At 38.6% G+C, this 19,329-nt stretch overlaps 1 protein-coding gene across 2 annotated transcripts in view; it reads right to left on the bottom strand.

Annotated features, from left to right (window-relative positions):
- Positions 1 to 861: 861 nt before the first annotated feature.
- GFRA1 (GDNF family receptor alpha 1) overlaps positions 862 to 19,329 on the bottom strand; it is a 138,122-nt gene continuing 119,654 nt past the window's right edge. For both annotated transcript variants that reach the window (XM_033066177.2, XM_042779528.1), the window contains exons 8-9: positions 8,934 to 8,990; positions 862 to 8,250 (exon numbers count right to left, since the gene is read on the bottom strand). In XM_033066177.2, the coding sequence (XP_032922068.2) occupies positions 8,089 to 8,250; positions 8,934 to 8,990 (219 nt within the window). In that variant the 3' untranslated portion in view covers positions 862 to 8,088. The remainder of the gene's footprint in view (positions 8,251 to 8,933; positions 8,991 to 19,329) is intronic.

The following is a 19,329-nucleotide window of genomic DNA, read 5'->3' as shown; positions in this document are numbered from 1 at the left end:
AACATCACCTACTTGCATCACCCCTGCAACTCTAGACCCTCCTGGAGCTGCCAAGGCACGATGATGATTTAGCTGGAAAAGTGTTTTCAGCCCTTAACCCTGGATTTTGTGCATCCCCACCTTCTCGCACCCTGCCCCCAAACCTCACTTCTCCCTCTGAGCAACAGCAATTGAAACTGTCTGGCCTTAAAATTGTGGGAGGCTCTGGCCCTTTGCTGAGCAGCAGCTTTTTCATGGGTGAGTGTGATTGCTTTTTGCTCATAATATATTCATTTGTTAAATCTCAATTTGAATCTGAGTAGATGCTGAAATAATTCTCCTCGTTTTTAGTCACCAACATGAGGAAAGCCATCCTGAAAGCTTGTTTATCCACCTTCCCTTTCCTCTCCCAGCACACTCTGCATTTCCTAAAATATCCTCCTGCAAGTGCTTTTGTCTTCAAAGGCTTTGCATCTCTTCTGCTGCCATTGTGTGGAAAGAGGAGGGAGCCCTTTCTTTCTGGCCCGGCAGGATGAAGGGGTGGGATGGGTGTGGAGGCGTCTGTGCGTGCCAGAGAGTGAACAAGCATGAATAGGGCCAGCTGGCCACTCTCGTGCCCGTCTTTCCATCATTTCCATCTGATACTGCCTGCTCATTGTCATTTTGCACATTCACTGACACAAAAAGACCAGGGAGCGAGCAAATGAACAGATATTTAAAGGGAAAACGCTGTATTTCTTATTTTCTTAGATCATGGTAGACTGCAAAATAAGAGGGGAAAATGAGATCAACCTTGTTGTCTTTTTTTGGCCAAACTTCTTGGTTTTTTGGGTTTGTTTTTTTTAAATAATAAATCAAAACAGAAGAAAAACAACCAGGAAATTGTTCTCACAAAAACATGCTTTTTAATAAAAAAAGAGAATAATGTTTATTGAGAGGGATTGTTTTCTGGATATGTACAATACCAATAATGCAGGAGGATTATGCTAACAGAAAATGCCAAACATCATGGATTGACTTCCAAAGTGGGGACAGTCCAAAGTCCTCAGAGCAAGTAAGTCAACAGGAACAAGTGAACAGTGGTTTTGGGGTTTTTTACAACAAATTACCAGCCATTATGACTGAAGACCTGACATGTAATAACCCGCAGTGAGATGTACAGAAATCCGTAAGACAACACAGAATTTACACAAGAAGGTAACTGTTTGTGTAAGAATTTCCTCCAGAAAATGGAAGCATGTTCTAAACAGTTTTGGAAAAAGACAAAGAGAAAAAAAAAGGTGGAAAAAAAAAGTGCAGGAAAATACTAACATTGAATAGCCTCAGATCACAGTGAATGCCAGTCTTTCTGGGTCCAAATGCTACCTGTTACCTTTATCTTCACCACTTCTGCTGACCCTCAATTCATTGCTTTATTGTCATGATGTAAGAAAAACTACTTTTATGTGAGCCTTATCCTGCTATCTCCTTTTTCTGCAGCTCTTGTCAACTTGCAGTTTACACAAAAAGTGCAAAATTCAACATACCCTCAGGTGAAAGACACATGCACCTTGCCAGCCTGAGCAGTACTAATCACAGCTAATCATTTCAGCACTAGGTAATGCTGCACAAACCACCACACAAACCCTGTCAGAGCAAACTCAGTAGCAATAATTCTGGGGGAGGGGAGAACATGGAGATTAATAACTGCCACCAGTGAAGTTTCCCACATGCTGGAGTTCTTTGAAGCAATTTCTCCCACTGACTGCATTCGGGATTTATTTTTTGTTCTTACCCAGATACAATGTAGGGTACTAGGAAGAGGCAAGAGGTTGATTTTATGCATTACTTCCCAGGAAAGCAGCAATATAAAAATCAAGACCATATTTTTCTTAGAATTTTTACCTCCACTTAAGTTTTCTTTTTCAGCAATGTGTGACTCAGCTCAGTCTGGGTTGTGCACTCCTGACTTCCAGGTACAATCCCCTGTGAGGCTTTGTTCCACCCCTAATAACCCTTACAAACATTCCTTCTGGTTTACTTTCCCTTAAAGGTTAAAGCCTTTGTCTCACCCCAAGCAGGCAGAGGATGTCACTGCTAATAACCAGGTCTGGGGATGTGAGAGGGAGATCCTGTGCTCCCAGCATTTAGGTTAGCATGCTCCAAAAGAACTGAACAGCTTCCATGGGCTAATCCACACAGACAAAGAAAAAACTCATGATTTCTCTGTTTTATCCTCAGTGGGACACATATTTCTTTCTCAGCAGTGTGCTTTCTGCAGTATCTCCCGCTAAAATAAATGGTGCTTCCCTAAACAGTAATTTTTGCATCTTCAGGCTTTCTCCTGTTTCTCCAGCTTGCTACTGTCATACATATCCTAATCCATAAACATTACCATGAGGGGACCTTATCATTTTAATCTTATTTTGAAAATTACTCCAGAGTTTCAGTAGATTTGCTGGCTTCTCTGCTTGAAGGAGTTTACATCTCCCTATGGTTCACTAAGTCTGTGGGGTTTAGCTTTTGTAGCGTTTAAGCTTTGACCTAAGGACAAGTGCACTGGCCAAAATCAACTCCTTACTCAGCTGAAGAGCTGCCATGACTTATTTGTCAGTGTGTAGCTCTGACAGGTTTGTTAGTGTGGGATAAGCTTCACCCCAGCTGGACAGGCCTGAGTGATGGAGCAGACAAAGGCTTTGCAGTACAGAGGTTTGTAAGTCAAATATTTTGGTATTTTGGAAGGAGGAATTCAAGGAAAATTCCCCTTAAAATACTCATTTTCTTCTGGATTCTAGGAAATTCTCCTTTTGACAGATTAAAAACCAGCGCAAAAGAATTACAGTGTTGAAATCACCACAAGCAGGTGAAAAGGGGCTAAGATTTGGGTGTTTTAATCTAGGCAACAATTAGCTCTAATTCTATGCATGGCAACAGCTATTGGCACCTGAATAAGATGAAACAACAGCAACTGCTGTACTCTGGTTAAATGTGCTCAGAGAACTCTTGTGAATAGTCTAGACAGTAGTAGTTTAGTACCAATTTAGAATATTATGGTCTATATTGGTAAGAAATGCTACTGAGAAATTTGTTGACTCTGTGCTCCTTTGAATTTGCTGCTTATGGTTTTATGAATGATAAAAACGAGATGGAACATCTTGTAGGAGTTGCAGGAATTGGTTTCTGACTGCTGAGGTGCCCACATCTAATATGCATCTATAAACATTGCCTGGAGGCAAATATAAGAGAGAACATGAAACAAGGGTATATAAAAGTTGAAATAATATTGAGTTAAAAATGGGAATTCATCATCCTCCCTGATTTTATCTTAAGAACAGAGCCATCAAAATTTCCCAAAGAGAATTCTTACTCTTGTAAGAATTTACTACTTAGTGAGATTTTATCTATTTGACTGAAATTCCAACTGGAAAATACATTAGAAGTATTTAAATATTTCTAATAACTTGTAAAGAGTTTGAAAGTTTTCAATACTATTCAGTACCAAACTAGATTTTAAATTCCGTCTGGGGAATAACAACATAATGTTTCAGATTATTCAAATCAAACCAGTGCTAAAGAGATAAAATGAGAACTTTCAATTTCCTCCCTGTTAGACGTTTTCTTAGTTCAGTTGAGACATATTCCTGATTTTTTTTCTGAAAACTGAAGGCTGTAATTAAAAAAGAAAACCAGAAAACCAGCATTGAAGCAAATTTATAGAGTTGGATACTGTGGAGTTGGATAAAATGACCTTCCAAAGTTAAAGAGAAGCTGAAATAGCCAATAATTGAAATGTCACAGGAGGAACTGGCTGCTGAGAAAAAGCAAATATTTAAAGATGAGAAATATTTAACAAGTCACTGGATTAATTTCTCTGCCAAGTTCATCAGAACCAAATATATTTCTATTTGATGTCAGGGACATCAGGTACAATCTGACTAACCTTATGGGCATAAAACAACCCTGGAGGCCTCTTTAGCCCAGAACAGTTTTAATGCAGAACATGCAGAAAAGTTTAATGCAGAAAGAAAGAACGTCAGTGAACATATATTTTTTCAGTGAGGTAGATCCACCTTGGTATTGAAGACAAAGAATTGCATTTTATGAAAGTTACAATAGTATGAATAACTGCTTGTGCTTCCATCTTTTACTGCTTGCTCTAAAGGAGCTGCTGTTGCAGCAGAATCCAGCTCTTTTATTAGAAGCTAAATATGAGATACTCCTGTCACTTGACATACATAAGATTTATGTCCCTTCAGGACGCTGTTCTGAGTTTTATTCTTCTACTTCACTGGTTTCTCACCATCTTTACTCCATGGAAATATCATCGGGATTAGCCAACAAGCACAAATTTTAATTAATTTGAGATTTCAAGGTGATTCCTGCTCTGTTTTCTTGATCTCCAGCCTAGTTACACCGGCTTAGCAAAAGTAGATACTTTTATGGTTTCAGTCTACTGATTTGAACTGCAACAAATTGTGACCACTCATATTCAAAAGGCTGGGTCTTAGAGGGATGTGATTTCATTGGGAAAAAAAAAAAAAAAAAAGAAGGGGTGTCCAGACAAGAGTCTGGGAATGGGTCTCCAGACAAGAGTCTCTCTATGCATGCTTTGAAATTATTAAGAATTCCAGTTCCTCCTAATTCTTCCTACTGTCACAGTGGGAATGAAGCTGCTCAAAGGAAAGTGGTCGGTGCCCTGGTGGACCCAGATGGACAGATGGACAGATGGACAGCTCCTGCTCAGGGCTCAGCACCTCATCCCCATCCCTCTGAAGGGCCAGGAGCTCAGGGAGCCTCGGCAGTGAAGCAAGGGCTGTACCCTCCCCACTGACCAGGTCCTGCATGGTCACTCCTGGGGGCTGCTGCCTGCTGGTGCTGTCACCACCCACACTGGGACAAGGGGAACCCTCAGCTGCTGTTGTTTTTGCAAATGTCTGAAAGGTTCACCTGCAGTGCCTCTTGCACTGGAACAGCTTGTGGAATTAAGAGTTATGCTGACTACTGCAAAACCTCAGCCATATATTTCAGTTCGGTCTCAATTTTACCTTTGTGTGCACTACTTTAAAAAAGCAGCATAAACATGCTATTAATAATACTAATGACAATGTCTGTTCCAGTACAAGATGATTTGGATATGTTTATGGTAGCCCAGGATTTAATTTACACACAACTGAACTGCTGAGATTTACAACTGGAACAGTAGATCATCTTGGTGTACATCTTTATTTGGACAGTCCCTATATTACTGTTATATGGATAAAATTAATCTTTTAAAGGACTATATAAAGCCCAGCCTAAGATTGCTCATTAAGCACTCAACACATGATATCTTAGTGACTGAAAGGGGAAAATAATTAAACAATTTGCATAATTCAGTACTGTAGCAAGTGACTGCATGGACAAGGTCACCATGCTAAACTGACATTATCCACACCACATCCAACTTCCAAAAATCCTCCAAAATTTGCATGGTGATGCCTGCAAAGTGTCAGACTCCTTTCTGCCTGTTTAATAAGCAACTGAATTTTTAAAATTAGGACTTCAGTATACTTTTAATTTACGGGACAAAAAGCTTAAGTGCTCTGTTGACCTTTTTTGGCTACCTGTAAACCCACCATTTTTTCCTCTACTACATATAAATTTTATTTTCAAAGGTAACTCTCATTGACTCAGATAACCAGCAGTTTCTTTTGTAATTAGAAGCTTATTAGGTTGTTATTTACAGTATAAGTGATCAATAGTTTCTGTTCTGGATCAGCTCTAATAACTGCTATTAAATATAAGAGAGATACTGTAACCAAAGCAAACATTTAAAAATCTTCAAAAAGTATATACTGTACTGGGAGATCATTAAAATTCCTGATACTGGCTAAAATGTTTAATGTGCTGAATACAAATGCTATTTTAAAGAAAGATTTGTGGATCAAAGATAGATTTAATAATCATAATGTTTAGGAATTTGTTTTGAAAATATTTTTAATTGGATAATGTCAGGCTTCTGAATTGCAATGCTATGTTCATTAGCATTTCAATAGGTTATATTATCAACTCCTTTTGACATAAAAGAATTTGATTCATTTTTAAAATCATGAATCTCATAATCTTTTTTCTGCTGCCACTAGTTTTCAATAATTTGATTATTTTCTACAAGAAGAGCAACAGGAACCACATGGGCTTTGCTGGTAATGATGGTCTATGTATCTCTTCTCCAAAAGCAGCTCTGCTGCCTTTGAAAGTAATTTGCAGTTTCTTATCAACACAGAATTAAAAAGTAATATTGTCTAATTTGTTATGTTCAGTGGCACAGAGTATTGTAGAATTCTATCACATACAAATTGCTTTGAAACCTATATTACGTGACCGTAATCAAGACTACATAAATGAATTTCAAAATTTATGAAAGTGTTTATTATTAGCCAAGAAAAATCTCAAAAATATGAACTTGTAAATAGGTTTAATAGTCTCTTAGCAGTGTGTATTTTGCACACTCAAACCTCAGTGCAGTTTATAAAATAGTAATTTGTACTTTATAGATGTATTGCAAATAACTGATCTGGACATTTCAGAGCAGGACAGGGCATAATTGTGTCTCAGTCTCAGAGAAAATCCGTGCATTCAACATGATGAACTCCTTGCTTGCAGAAGTTATCTTCTACTTCCAATAGGAACAAAAACTGATTACTGTTGATCACTTAGACCTAACTGCTTGTAACAGTCAACAAGCCATCACAGTAAGGTATAAAGACAGCCCTTAGGAGAAATGCTGCCTATCTGATGACATTTAAAGCTTTAAAGAATTCCTTCTAGATACTGCAGGAAATCGTCATGAGCCAGCACAGGCTGCCAGTGTCTCTGAGTGAGAACCAAGTGATTAAATCCTGTATACTGGTAACACTGCCATCCAAACCATTAAATTAGGGAGCTGGTCTTGCAAACAGTTCATCATGTCAGCAATGCCAAGGTCTGCAGTAGGAACTACCAGGGTGAAAAAACCTGTCACATGGGTACATGAGCATGATGCTGCCTTGCAATTGGATCAACCATCCTTTTGTTCTTTTAGCAGTTCTAAGACACAAAACACAGTTAAAATTATATCCTACTACCTCTTGTCCCTCTACAATGTTTTGATAAGAGAAGTAAGGCATGAAGTTCCTGTAGGTGTTTGATCAGACGTTATCAGGAATGTACAAACAGATGATGATGTTTTAGCAGAACAAATAAATTGTATGTCACTTTTTTATTAAACAAAGAGTATAATAACTGGACTATATTATCACAATGGAAGCATAGAAGACCATAGACTGTACAGCTGAAACCCTGTAGCAAAATTTGTTCCTCATACTTAAAGAAATGTATCTTTATCAAGCTTTCACAATGGCTGCATCTTGCTAATGTAAAGAATCTTCACTCTTGTTAAGGCTAGATGATTATAATTAAAAGATAAATGTACTGTTAGAAGGTTCTACGCCACACTCTATTTTTATGAGAATTTAACTGAAAGACATACATTATACCTGTATGTGAATTATAATGGCTTCTCAGCAGGGAACGCAGAATCACTTACAGTACGTAAACATTTAAAGAGGAAAATGCTAACACACTGAAAGAGTTTAACATCAGTAGCGATTTATCAAATGAAGAAGTTTCATAAAGTCCACTCTCTGGGAGAACATTCACCATTAGACAAAAGCCTGGCATCCTTGATAGTCTGAAGTTCAAACAATTTGAAAACCAAAACCATTTAATGAGATAAACAAGATTTTAAGAAAATCGTCATCTTCTTTCTCAGGTAAAAGCCCGAACTAAAATAATAATTATTAAAATAATCCAACCAGGTCGCTTTACAGGCAAATTTACACACTGTCTCTTTAAAACACTGCATGCCCAAAAGCCTTTTGGGTTTGGAATGTAGCACTGCACCAAGTATTTCACAAAGCCTCTAAATATCACAAGAAGCTTTTTTTAGAGAGAGAAAAAAAAAAAATTCCAGCTGACTGAGACTGTTCTAGCAGGAGTGCCTCAGCTTAGCTCCCAGACCTGGAATTCCAGATAAACAACAGAGGACAGCAAACAGATTTTTTTTTTAAACTTTTTTTTTTTTTTTTTTTAACACGTCCTTTTGTAAAGCAGCTACAAGACGACTGATGAGCTTAGGGACAAAGAGAGTGAGAGTGCAAGTGCCATCAGGGTGAGCTGTGTGCTTAGATAGAAGCTGGTGGGAAGAGCCAGGGAATTCTCTGCAGATATGTGACTGGTGGAGACTCCTGCTGTGTTGTCCTTCCCCAGAGCGTTCTGCAAGACACAACACCAGCTTGGTCACCAGCACAAACACTGCAAAGTCTACATCATGAAATTCATCTTCTGTTTGTCCATGTCCCGCCCTCCACTGACATCTACACATCAATCTCATGAACTGAATGATAAAAAGGGCGTTAAAACAGATGTCACAAGGACAACATTTTGAAATTAGTTAACACCAGTACTGCACACTTCAGAAAAAGAGTATAAAAATGCTTCCATATCTAAAAGTATGGGTGTTTTTTTTGTGATTTGTTTTTATCATGCCAGTTTATTTTACACCAGCAAAAGCAGGACGCCCAGAGAAACTGCACCTTCTTGGACAGCCAATAGAACACATTTGTTTGACAAGTTATTTCTGGATAACAAAAACTAAAATTTAATCCATAAGTGCAGATTATTAAATAAGCATCCTAGCAAAGTACAATGGTGTTTACTATGGGATTTGCCTAAACATGTACATACATACAGCTACTGAAATATAAAATCAGCAGAGGACACTTCGAGTCCAGCTCTGGACTTCTAAGTGAGATCATTCTTTAATGCATTATGATATCCAAACATAACAAAACTGGCAGGGCAAGTGTGAGGTAGCCCATGATAATCTTGACAGACTTGGAATGTCTTTTCTTATGGGGAGGCACCTGTGCTGTGAAATATCCAAGATCCACACTTACCTCATTAAGACAGAGCTCTGTATCTACAGATTCATTGGATTTTCGCTTCTTCTGTGCCTATGAACAAATACAAATTTTATTCCCTGTGCAATTTATACTTCCAGCAGCACAAAGCACTTAGATAAATTTGCATCAGTTGTCATAATCCTATAATTTTGACAGCGATTTTCACATGATTAGCAAATAAACTCCAAATGTAACTGCATGTTTTCCCAATAACATTCACATTCTCATTTGAATTTACAGCAAAATTTCAAACAGTCAACTAAGGGTACTTAGTAATTACAATGATGAGTGCCATCAGCTGCAGAGTACATGTTATCTTCTATGGCCCCTTAAAAATGGTGCTGGATGCTCATGAGAAGAAATGAAATATGACAGTTAATAATTACTGTAATATCACTGCATATTAACAAATAATCTATGATATAACTCAGTTTCAGGAAAATATACAACACAGGAATATTTTATCCTTAATGATTCTTGCAATTTTCCCAACTATTATAAAAATATAAATATTATTTTAATAAATTTCATTCCTGCCAAATAATTTCTTCTACAAAGCTGCAAAAAGAACCCTGACTTAAGCAAGAAAAATTTCAGGTTACATCATCCAAAATGGAAGCAGCAGCCTGCACTCTGTCCAGCAGCAGGAGGTGTTTAATATTCCCATTTCTCAAGTGAACAAGTCTGGGCTGGGTGTATTCTGCTTTTCCACAAGAGCAGCACTAATCCCCATGGTGTGGAAGGTGCTCTCAATAATCAGTGCTGTGGCTCTTGAGCACTGCAGTGATCCTCAGTATCAGTTCTTTTTTTGTATATTCCAGGAACAAACCAAGTACCCTTTCATAGGGGGTAACTGCACTGAAGTAAATCATCTCTTGTAGGAGAAGACTTGGGTCTACAAAACTACTGACTGCACTGGGCACATCTGGTGCTTCCACCTGGAAGTTTTGTTTGACCTGCAACTCACTTCCTGCAAAAACCAAAGATCTGAATCTCAGAGTGCTGCATTCATTTTACACTGCAGAATCTCACTGGTTGAGGCAGTGATGGCCTGGACTAAAGCTGATGTGAGAAAGTGCTGAGCAGTCTGATTTTATGCCCTCAAAATTTCAGTTCCTCATACAGCTATTTTATTTCATATCTGAGAGCCACTGGTTCTGCCAACGGATACAAAATCGTCTTTGACCTAATTACTGATTTTAGAATTCAAATGAAGGAACTGAACTTCTTAGGAAATATATTCTCTGCTTTTGATGACACATGAACATATTACAGACAACTGAGAAAGTGAAACAGCTGGGATGACAGTTTAGCTATAGTAAGAATACACACTGAATATATGATGATAGTGTTCATACAGACAACAAAATAATAGCTCAATTTATTAATAAACACCTCCCATAAAATTTCCTTCTTACATATCCTTTCTACTAATTAGTACCATTAAAGTGGTTATGGTAAGCATACATTTAACTGTCTAAATGGAAAAAGAAATGCCTAGAAGTAAATTTACAACAAAAAGAAGCCTCACAGTGCCATGCTTGCAGTGGACAGGAAATTTCTTTCAAAGGGAACTGGGTAGCTTTCAACTCCTAAATGGTTGGCTCCAAGCAGACAGGTAAAGAAGGAGAAACTAGATTTAAATCCTGATTTTCTTACATCCATAACACCCCTAGTACCTTGAATTGGAATGGGAGGCTTCAGATAAAGCCTCTGGATCAGAGGTTCAGATCCTGACAGTGCAGGCTGTCAGGATCATACAAGCCTCTTATTTCTTAGTTTGTCACTTATTGCTAACTTTCCTATTCCCACAAGTGTTTGTTTATTTTAAACACTGCTCTGCTGCTTACACCTGCATCAATCAAGTGAATTGATAGCACTGTGATAACTACATACCTACATCTGCTAGTTGGTCTCAACACCAAAGCCAGAATTTATATGCCTTTTCAAAAGTGTCTATCAAATGAGTAAAGAGAAAAACATCATTATTTTGCCTATACAAAGTGAAGTCTTCCTTTACTTCACTCAGCCTGAAAACAATAGAGTGTAGCAGCTGAAACATATTTACCTTTGAGAACACCTTTTGAGGGTAAAATGTACAGCTAGAAAAAAACCACCACAAAAAAGACCCTTTTCAATAATTTTGATAAACATTCTCTGGTTTTCATTTGGAAGGTGATACTTCTCTGTATCCATACACTTATTGCAGACATTGTAACATCAACAACACTTATTCACATACATCCTCCATTATAATGTCCTCCTCTCTTAGCACTGAAAAGCAATTTTAATAATCAGGCAGGCTTTTCCCTTATCAAAACAGAAAGGACTGTATCTTCTATTTAAAAATACAACAAAAACGCAACCTTTTATTGGGAGGAAGGCAGAGGGAAAGAAAAAACTGTCATTTTGAGGATGAGATGAGACATTATATGCCAAGTTTCAAATTGGAAGAGTACATTTTTAGTGTTGAGTTATAAACCTGTGAGAATGGGTTATAATGGAAATACTGGCATAGGCTGCACTACTGGAATACAACAGTGCATCACTAAATCACAAATAATGGGATAAAAAACCCAAACCTACTTGTTGAAGAGAGTGCTTTAGTGAATGTCCTTTACTTACAAAGGGGAAAATTCTTCCTGGCTTGTTTTAGGCAGAAACAGATCTATCCTAGCAGAACTCTTTGTGCTACAGTGAGTGAACAACTTATCAGAGATTTAAAATAAAATAAAAAATCAGGGTTTGGAGGTTACGCTGATAGTTCCAGGCTGGGAGACACGCATTTGAATTAAAGAGGATACTCCCTGCTGTAAGAGATCTACTTTTTAACATCTTCCATTATCTTAAAAATGTAAACATGAAAAATGAGTGTCCATCACGTACAGCTGCAGACAATTCTGGAATAACTGCACCATCAGTTAATTTGGGAATTGAGAGTTTTGTTCATTATGCAAGATGCTGAAGATTCACTGCCAATCCAATCTCAGGTATCCAGCTTGCCTACCAAGCAGGCAAGAAGGTGTTTTCAAATGTTCTAGGAGTACTTAACTCCACAGGAGTAAAAGAGCACACACAAATGGCTAAGCTGTCTGTGTTCAAATTTGTATTCTTTTGAAATTTTAATATAAAGCTATTTATCTGGTGACAAAAAGATCTATGGGGATTCCATCATAAAATTAAAAAAAAAAAAAAAAGTGGGGCTGGGCTGATACAAACATATTTTTAAAAAACAGTGAAGGAAAATCAGCTTAAAATAAGTGACTAAGGAAGATGTATGAGTTCTTTTCTACCGGGGAAAAATAGCATTTGCTAATGACTTACTTAATGACACACTGAGCTGTGACATATCTGTCTGTAAAACAAAGTTACATCAGATGGGCTGACACTTACTCCAGTTTTGCAGGGAACTGTAATTCATTAATGTGAGCTACTCTGACAAAACTGCATCCATACACCAGTGGGCTTGGTCTCACTTAGGCTTTTATGTTTCCTAAAAATTAGTACCTCCTTTTCCAGAGAATCTTCTCACTGTAGCAGCACAAGCAACAGATGATATTTAGAGATAATTATATTTAAGCACCTCCTGATGAGCTTCAGTATCATATCTGTTAGTCACACATAAGTCTTGTTTTGGTCTCAAAATGCTTAGTTTTCAATATTAGAACTAAAATATTGGACTTGGTCAGAGGCTGGTAGTGCAACCAACAGCATATAAGGAAAAAAAAAATCTCATTCTGAAAAGCAAAATTTTACTTTCTTTCCTAGAAAGAGAATTAAATCAAGATCAGTAGACAGGACAGTGGTTTTCTGAAAAGAAATATTGCTTACAGAGATGCTTCTCCTTCAGGAGACTCTGTGGACCTCCATGTTTCCTTCTGATCCCAATGCATCCTAGATGAGTTAAACTGCATGCCCCTAATTAGTCTTCTCTTGCCCTGCACCTAATTATCATAAGATCCTCCTAAAATAACTCCCTGCTTTCCATCCCCCAAATCCCTTTGGATCCATCCTCTGCAGACACTACAGCCTTGAATTTATGCCCAGAAATGCAATCTTGCAGTTATGCACCCAGCTTTTGCAAATCCCAGCACTGCATGGTTAATAAATGCATTAAACACTGCAGCAGTGTCTCACCAGGACTCAGCACACACACCCCTGGCTTTTCACCAGCAGCATTTTTATATGTTCACTACAGCATCAATTTCTGTTACTCAGAGCAAGGGACAGCTCTGACTGGGGATGTCTCCAGATGGAGGTGAGCTGTAATGAGAGGGAGGGAAGGATGCAAAGGGAACTGAATGCAAACAGGCACAGATGAGCATCCAAATTCAGAACCCAGCCCCTTTCTTTAGCTACACACTTTGGGCTTTATGATCTTTATGGAACATATTGCTTGGACAGAGAGAGGCAGCAGAAGCATCATTAGGACAGATATCTGCTAGGTAGGCTGTTTATACAGCTGATTTTAATGAGTGAGCCCCTGTCCTCTCCTGAGATCCTGGTTAGTTATGCCCATATTAACAAACCTTTCTGAAGAAGGACCAATCTCCCAGAATGCATCCCTCAAATGACCACGCTTCTAAAGGAGCTGTAACAAACGAGCGTGTTTGTTCTTTTTGTTCTTCTCCTGTGTTGATTACAGAGATTTACTATGCAACTAACCTGCTTTCTCCAACAGCAGGACACAAACAATAAGCAGAGAAATATACAGATTGAAAAAATGCAATCAGTTTAACTCTTCTGTGCTCACTAAGTGGATGGTGCATCTGTCACAACTGACAATAGTATTTTCTTATTAGCACAGGAGTGCTGTGCCACACTGCATAATTACTTTCAACAGGGAAGATAAGAAAAGTGTGGGTCAGAGACACAGGCCACTGAAATAAGGATCCAATTCAGCACAGGGTAATTTTGAAACCCATACCATCCAGCCAGAGTGCAGACCTATTTAAACTACAAAAACAATCAACTCTGCACTGTCCTATAACAAAGCAGCCTGATCTTTTTTTCTGCTTTGTTTTTTTCCCCTCTCTGCTGAATCAAGCCTCAAGATACAAGCTCGGGCATGAAATTATCAGTTGTCATTCTGCATAAAAGCACTACAGCTCTGTCATGACACTTTGGGGAGAGAAGAAAGTATCTTCTAGAAACAAACACCATGAAGACATTACTGGCATTGTGCTCCAGAGCTACACAGGTAGCACCCAGCACAGAAAGAAGCAAATTATAAGTTTTTCAGCTGAGACACATTAAATAAATTAAGCCAAGCATCCCCTGGTGCCCAAATATGCACTGGGAAAACACACTGAGGGGTATTTTACAGCATTGCCCTTATCCCTCAATATTAATAAATTCTTGCTGGATTTGAGGACTTAAACATGAGAAACAAGAAACAGAGAGCAACCTTAAAGCAGGATTGTTTTCTGGCCAGGAAAGGGAAGGTCTACAGGAATCCTCTGGAAAAGGGGCTGGAACAAAGGTAGGTCCCTGTTGTGCTAAAGTAGATTTCCAGCTCTGCAGTCACCAAGGAGGGAGCATTGCCCAATCCTTCTGGATGGGGCCAGGTGTGCTGGGAACAGCATCTCCTTCCCAGACCGTAGAGGAACAATGACTCAAATCAGGTCTGGTCTAAGACACTGTAGACACTTGGGGGTACTGATAGATGCAGATGGAAACACACACAGCAGAAGAAATACTTCTCTAATCTAAGAAATGGACAGAAGAGTTGATAAAGTCTGATATGGATAGAGGCAAAACTCCCTTTGATTTGCAAATTGTTAGAAAATTTGATTGAAGTGGTAAGAATTGGAAATAATCTTCCTAAAATGAGCTGAAAAGAGTGTGGAAGGAAGGAAGGAAAGATGACCTATTTGATATTAATTACTGCTGGACCATTCCCAGATCCTTATGTTAATAAACATGAGACCTCATTAAGCTCCATCTCTCACTGCACTTATATGGCTGGGATAACATGGCACAAAAATTGCCTAACAGCAATCTTAAAGGGTTTATAAAAAACAGATCCTATCAGAAACACCAAACTGATCAAACAGCTTACAAGGACCAGACACAGAGATCTTCAAATATTTATTTCAAGCAATTAGTTTCCCAGTGAGCACAGCACAAAATATGACACCCAGCCAAGACAACTGAGCTGACTTACCTTTCATGGCAGTACAGTAACTTGCTAACAATTTTGTTTTCGTGTTCAGTCATTCATTTAGCTGAGTAAAATGAATTTCTGTAGTCCCAGATTCTTCCTTCCTATTTTTAGGGGATATTATGCAATTCTCCTAATATGGTTTTTTTATGGATTTGCCGCAAGCAAATATTTTTGCATTAAGAAGGGCAGAGGAGGAAACAGAATACTAAAAAGCAGAGACTGAGTAAGTTTTATTAGGTTAATATCTCAACATCTTGGGCTGCCTAGGTTGTTTTGGGTTTTTTCTAGTTGTAAAACTAAACGTCCATGTAACCCAAAGTTGAGTTGTTTTTTATTATTAAAATGGATTTCCCAAGTGATTCACCAAGAGATCGACCCAGTGCCATGGACAGCAGGTACAGGTAGCAGGTGTCTGCTGCACACTGAACAGCATTTGAAAAACAGCAGGAACACAAAGCCATTGCAGTCCCAGTTAAAAGACATACTCAGCTTTTAATTTTGACATAAGTTTAGTAATTAAAGCACTAGAGATCCCACAACACTCCTCTGTGCTGGAGTCCATGGGCTCACGTGTCTGAATACGCAATGTCATTCAGCTTGGCAGCTGCTGCCTCCTGATCAGGCTGTGCTGTGGTGTGTTGGATCCCAGGAACCTGGATTTTTTGAGCTTTCTGTGCTTTCTGGCACTGACCCCCTGGAGAATACTACTTCTGACCTGAAGCCTTGGAGAAGGCTCCAAATTTGAGTGATGGAGTTAGAGTCATGGGTGTGTAGTTAAACAGAAGTGTGGGATTTCACATGAGAAGGGTTTTAATTGTGAGGGTTTTAATATAGTAGTGGTATGGGCCAAGATGGAGGATTTTGGGTGCTCATCTTCCTTCTTCTTCATGATTTCAGGTAATAGTTTCTGGTTGGACAGTGTCACAATGAGGGTCATGGGAATTTGATTATTGGGTTAAAAGTATAAATAATATAGGTATTAATTTTCTATTGGACTGTTTAGCTTTAAGAGACCTTGTAACTAGCTAAATTCACCTCCATTTTGCTCACTTTTAGATGGTAGCTAGAAGTGTTGCTGAACTTTCTGTCAGCATTGTTAGAAGCAAGAGGTATGTGTAATGACACTAACTGACTACAGCAAACGGTTGTCAGCTTTTAAAATTCTCTTATTGGCTAAAAAACTTTAAAAAGACCATGAAACTAAGATCAACTTGTCTGCTGTTGTAAATGGCTGAAGCTGTTTCCATCTCCCTTGCTTGGTTCTTAAAATGAGGCTGATGGCCAGGACGGAATAAAGGCTTTGAGACAGCTGCTCTGGCAGACCTGTCCTGTTGTTTGTGTATATATATATATGTAAATAGAAGATAAAAGTATCCCAGAACCAAGACTCCAGGGCAGGCAGTACTCCCTGTGCCTGCTGCTCTCTGAAGAGCTTCCTGCTCTGCAGTCACACCCCAGGACACAGTGCAGCCAGGACTCTGCTGAGGAGCCTCCAGAGCCAAGAGCAGAGATCCCAGCTCACAGGGATGCTCAGCACATCCCTCAGCCTCATGCAACTCCAGAGCTGTGGGAGGTGGAAGGGATGGAGAAAACAAGGTCAGTGCTGCAGGAGCAGGAGAAGGGGTGCTGCTCTGTGGCTCTGCAGCTGAAGGGAGGATCAGGCAAGCTTGCCTGAACAGCAGTCTGCACAGGACACAGGGCACTCAGCACGACAGGAAGCTTCTCTTCCTGCCATGCCAACCCTGAGCAACTTGTATCACTGCTGCTGCTCTGAGCACTGCACTCAGAAACTCATACATTTTAAAAGGGAACAACCACGAACATCTGCTTTTTGTTAAGTGCCTAAAAATGTTCAGGACTTTTTATTAACAATACGTGCATGCACGTGTACGTTGTGAGTACTGGCACGGTTACACAGACAAAAAAACACAGAAAGCCTTAAAAGGGTGAAAACACTCCAGGTAAAAAGTGACTCTTCGTGCAATTACAGACAGGCAAAAGCAAAGGCTACAACAAAGGAACAGTGAAGTAACAGAAAGGTAAAAAAAAACCACTTAGCTGCCATGCCCTCCCTGCCTGTGTTTGGTTTGCACATTTCAAGCCCAACATATTAATTTCCACAGTGTGGTGGTGGTGTATGCAAGTCCCACTAAATCATGGCATGATTCAGAGGGTAGTTCTTTTCTTTTAAAATAATCCACTCTTGAACAGCTGTGATTTGGGTAATTAGTGAATTTTGCATTTTTGGCACAATCTGCCCTCCAGAAGTGCCACTGAAATAAAAAATTAAAGCATTCGCTCCCTTCTCTAATCCTGTAGCTGAATTTTGCAGGTGCACAGATGTACCCTCAGAACTGGCAGGGCTGCAGTTGTAGTGAACTTGCTGCAATACTTGTCTCAGTTCCTTTCTAGCACTGACAATACCATTCAGTATAAAAATATACAAAATTTTTAAAAATAATGGAATCAAATCTAACAAAGTGAGTATTTAAAAAAGAAATACACCAGGTTATGGAGCATTGTGACTTTGATACGCAGAGATTCCTCAAGAATTCAGCTAGAGCCACACACATAACATGAATATTTTCACCCAAATAATTAATGCTTTGGCTCTTTTTTAATATGCAATGTAAAACAGCTTCAACTTTAAGCATAGCTACTAGCAATGTCTATGACAACCTATTTTTATTTTCATTAGAATAAAAGCCTTTAGAAGTCTGTAGAAAGGTGTTCAAATTCACTACTCGCATTCCTGTTTAATAAATTTTGATGGCATTTTAATTTCTAAAAAAAAAAGTGAAATAGTATCATACAATTTGAATTACTGGCATTTTATTTTCTAAGACAAGCATATTTGTCAACAGATTTAAGCCATGACTGAAAAAAAAAATCCTTTGGTCTCATCCACACTCCTCCATTAGCTAAGCTAGACCTTGGTTTGTCCTGTCAGCTTCCTAAATGTTATTAAAAGGCCCCTGCAAAATGGATCTTAAAACTCAATACTTGTGAGAGACTTTGATGTAGCATCCAACATTCATTCTCCCCTTGTTGAAGTGAGTGAAGGAATGAAAAATCACCCCTTCTCAGAAATACTATCAGTGAAACCCTGACAGTAATTCTCTTTAATGGGCTATCCTACAGTGGACCATCCTTTAATGGATGGTGTTAGAGTGGCCTTCCTCATATCCCTGATTTACACGTGAATGATGCTCTCACAAACAGCCACACTGTAATTAATGAAGCTATTCAAAAAGGCACAGAAACTCTTGTAAGAGATCTCTGCAGAATCATGACATTATTTGAAAGGTGTCTTATTTTTACTGTCCTGATCCCACCACACCAGCAGGAATTTCTCCACTTGCCAGACAGCACCAACTGGAAATCAAAAGCAACTTCCTAATATCATCTGCATATATGGCCTGAAATTTGAGAAGTATAGAGGTTTTTTTTCCACCACTGAAACAATTTCTTAGACACAAAAAAGTACTGTGGATCTGAGATGTTTAACAATTATAATCCTACTAGAATAAAACTGTGTCTATAATGACCAGATTATGCAAATAATTACCAGATTATGCAAAATTGTATTCATGGGATATAACCCTCCTTTGTTTCATCCCATGAGTTCTTCACAGAAGGACAGAAGGCTCAAATTTATGTTTACATTTAATAAGCTGGGAAAAAAAAACCAGATGAATGCTAATAATGTCAGTAATGCAGATCAACATCACTTTGGGTATATTTTTAAATGTTTCCATACTAAGTTGCAAGTAGTTTTAGAAGCTTAGTTGTGACTAGTTTGCCTACTTTTTGAAGAATTATATTGTGGTAGACTGGATAGTTCAGGGGATTATTAATGAGACACACAGACTTAAATTCCAAGGAAGTTTGTTTAATCTAGCTGAGGTCAATACTGTATGCTGTAGTAGTTTTGAAATGAGGAGGTGGCTCTGAAGCATTTCTTCTCTTAGGTGGACAGGGTCAATGCACAGAAGTGGCACTAATTTGCACCTCAGGCACTGCACTTCATCAGAGACTGGGGAATTAATGGGCTATAGGTTTATAATGTTGCAAAGCACTCGGGATGTTTTCCTATGCCCTTCCCTTTCTGAGATGAGCTGCTGTGTGAAAAAGAGACAGTCCTACTCTAGCTTCAGGTATTTGTAATTCTATTGCAAACTCTCTAAGAAAAATCTTGAAGATGCCTTGTGCTACCAAATTTTA

The sequence above is a fragment of the Catharus ustulatus genome, chromosome 8 (genome assembly GCF_009819885.2).
Source record: "Catharus ustulatus isolate bCatUst1 chromosome 8, bCatUst1.pri.v2, whole genome shotgun sequence".
NCBI classification, from domain to species: Eukaryota; Metazoa; Chordata; class Aves; order Passeriformes; family Turdidae; genus Catharus; species Catharus ustulatus.
Note: the sequence above shows the minus strand (reverse complement) of the source record. Positions and strands in the feature narration are given on the sequence as shown.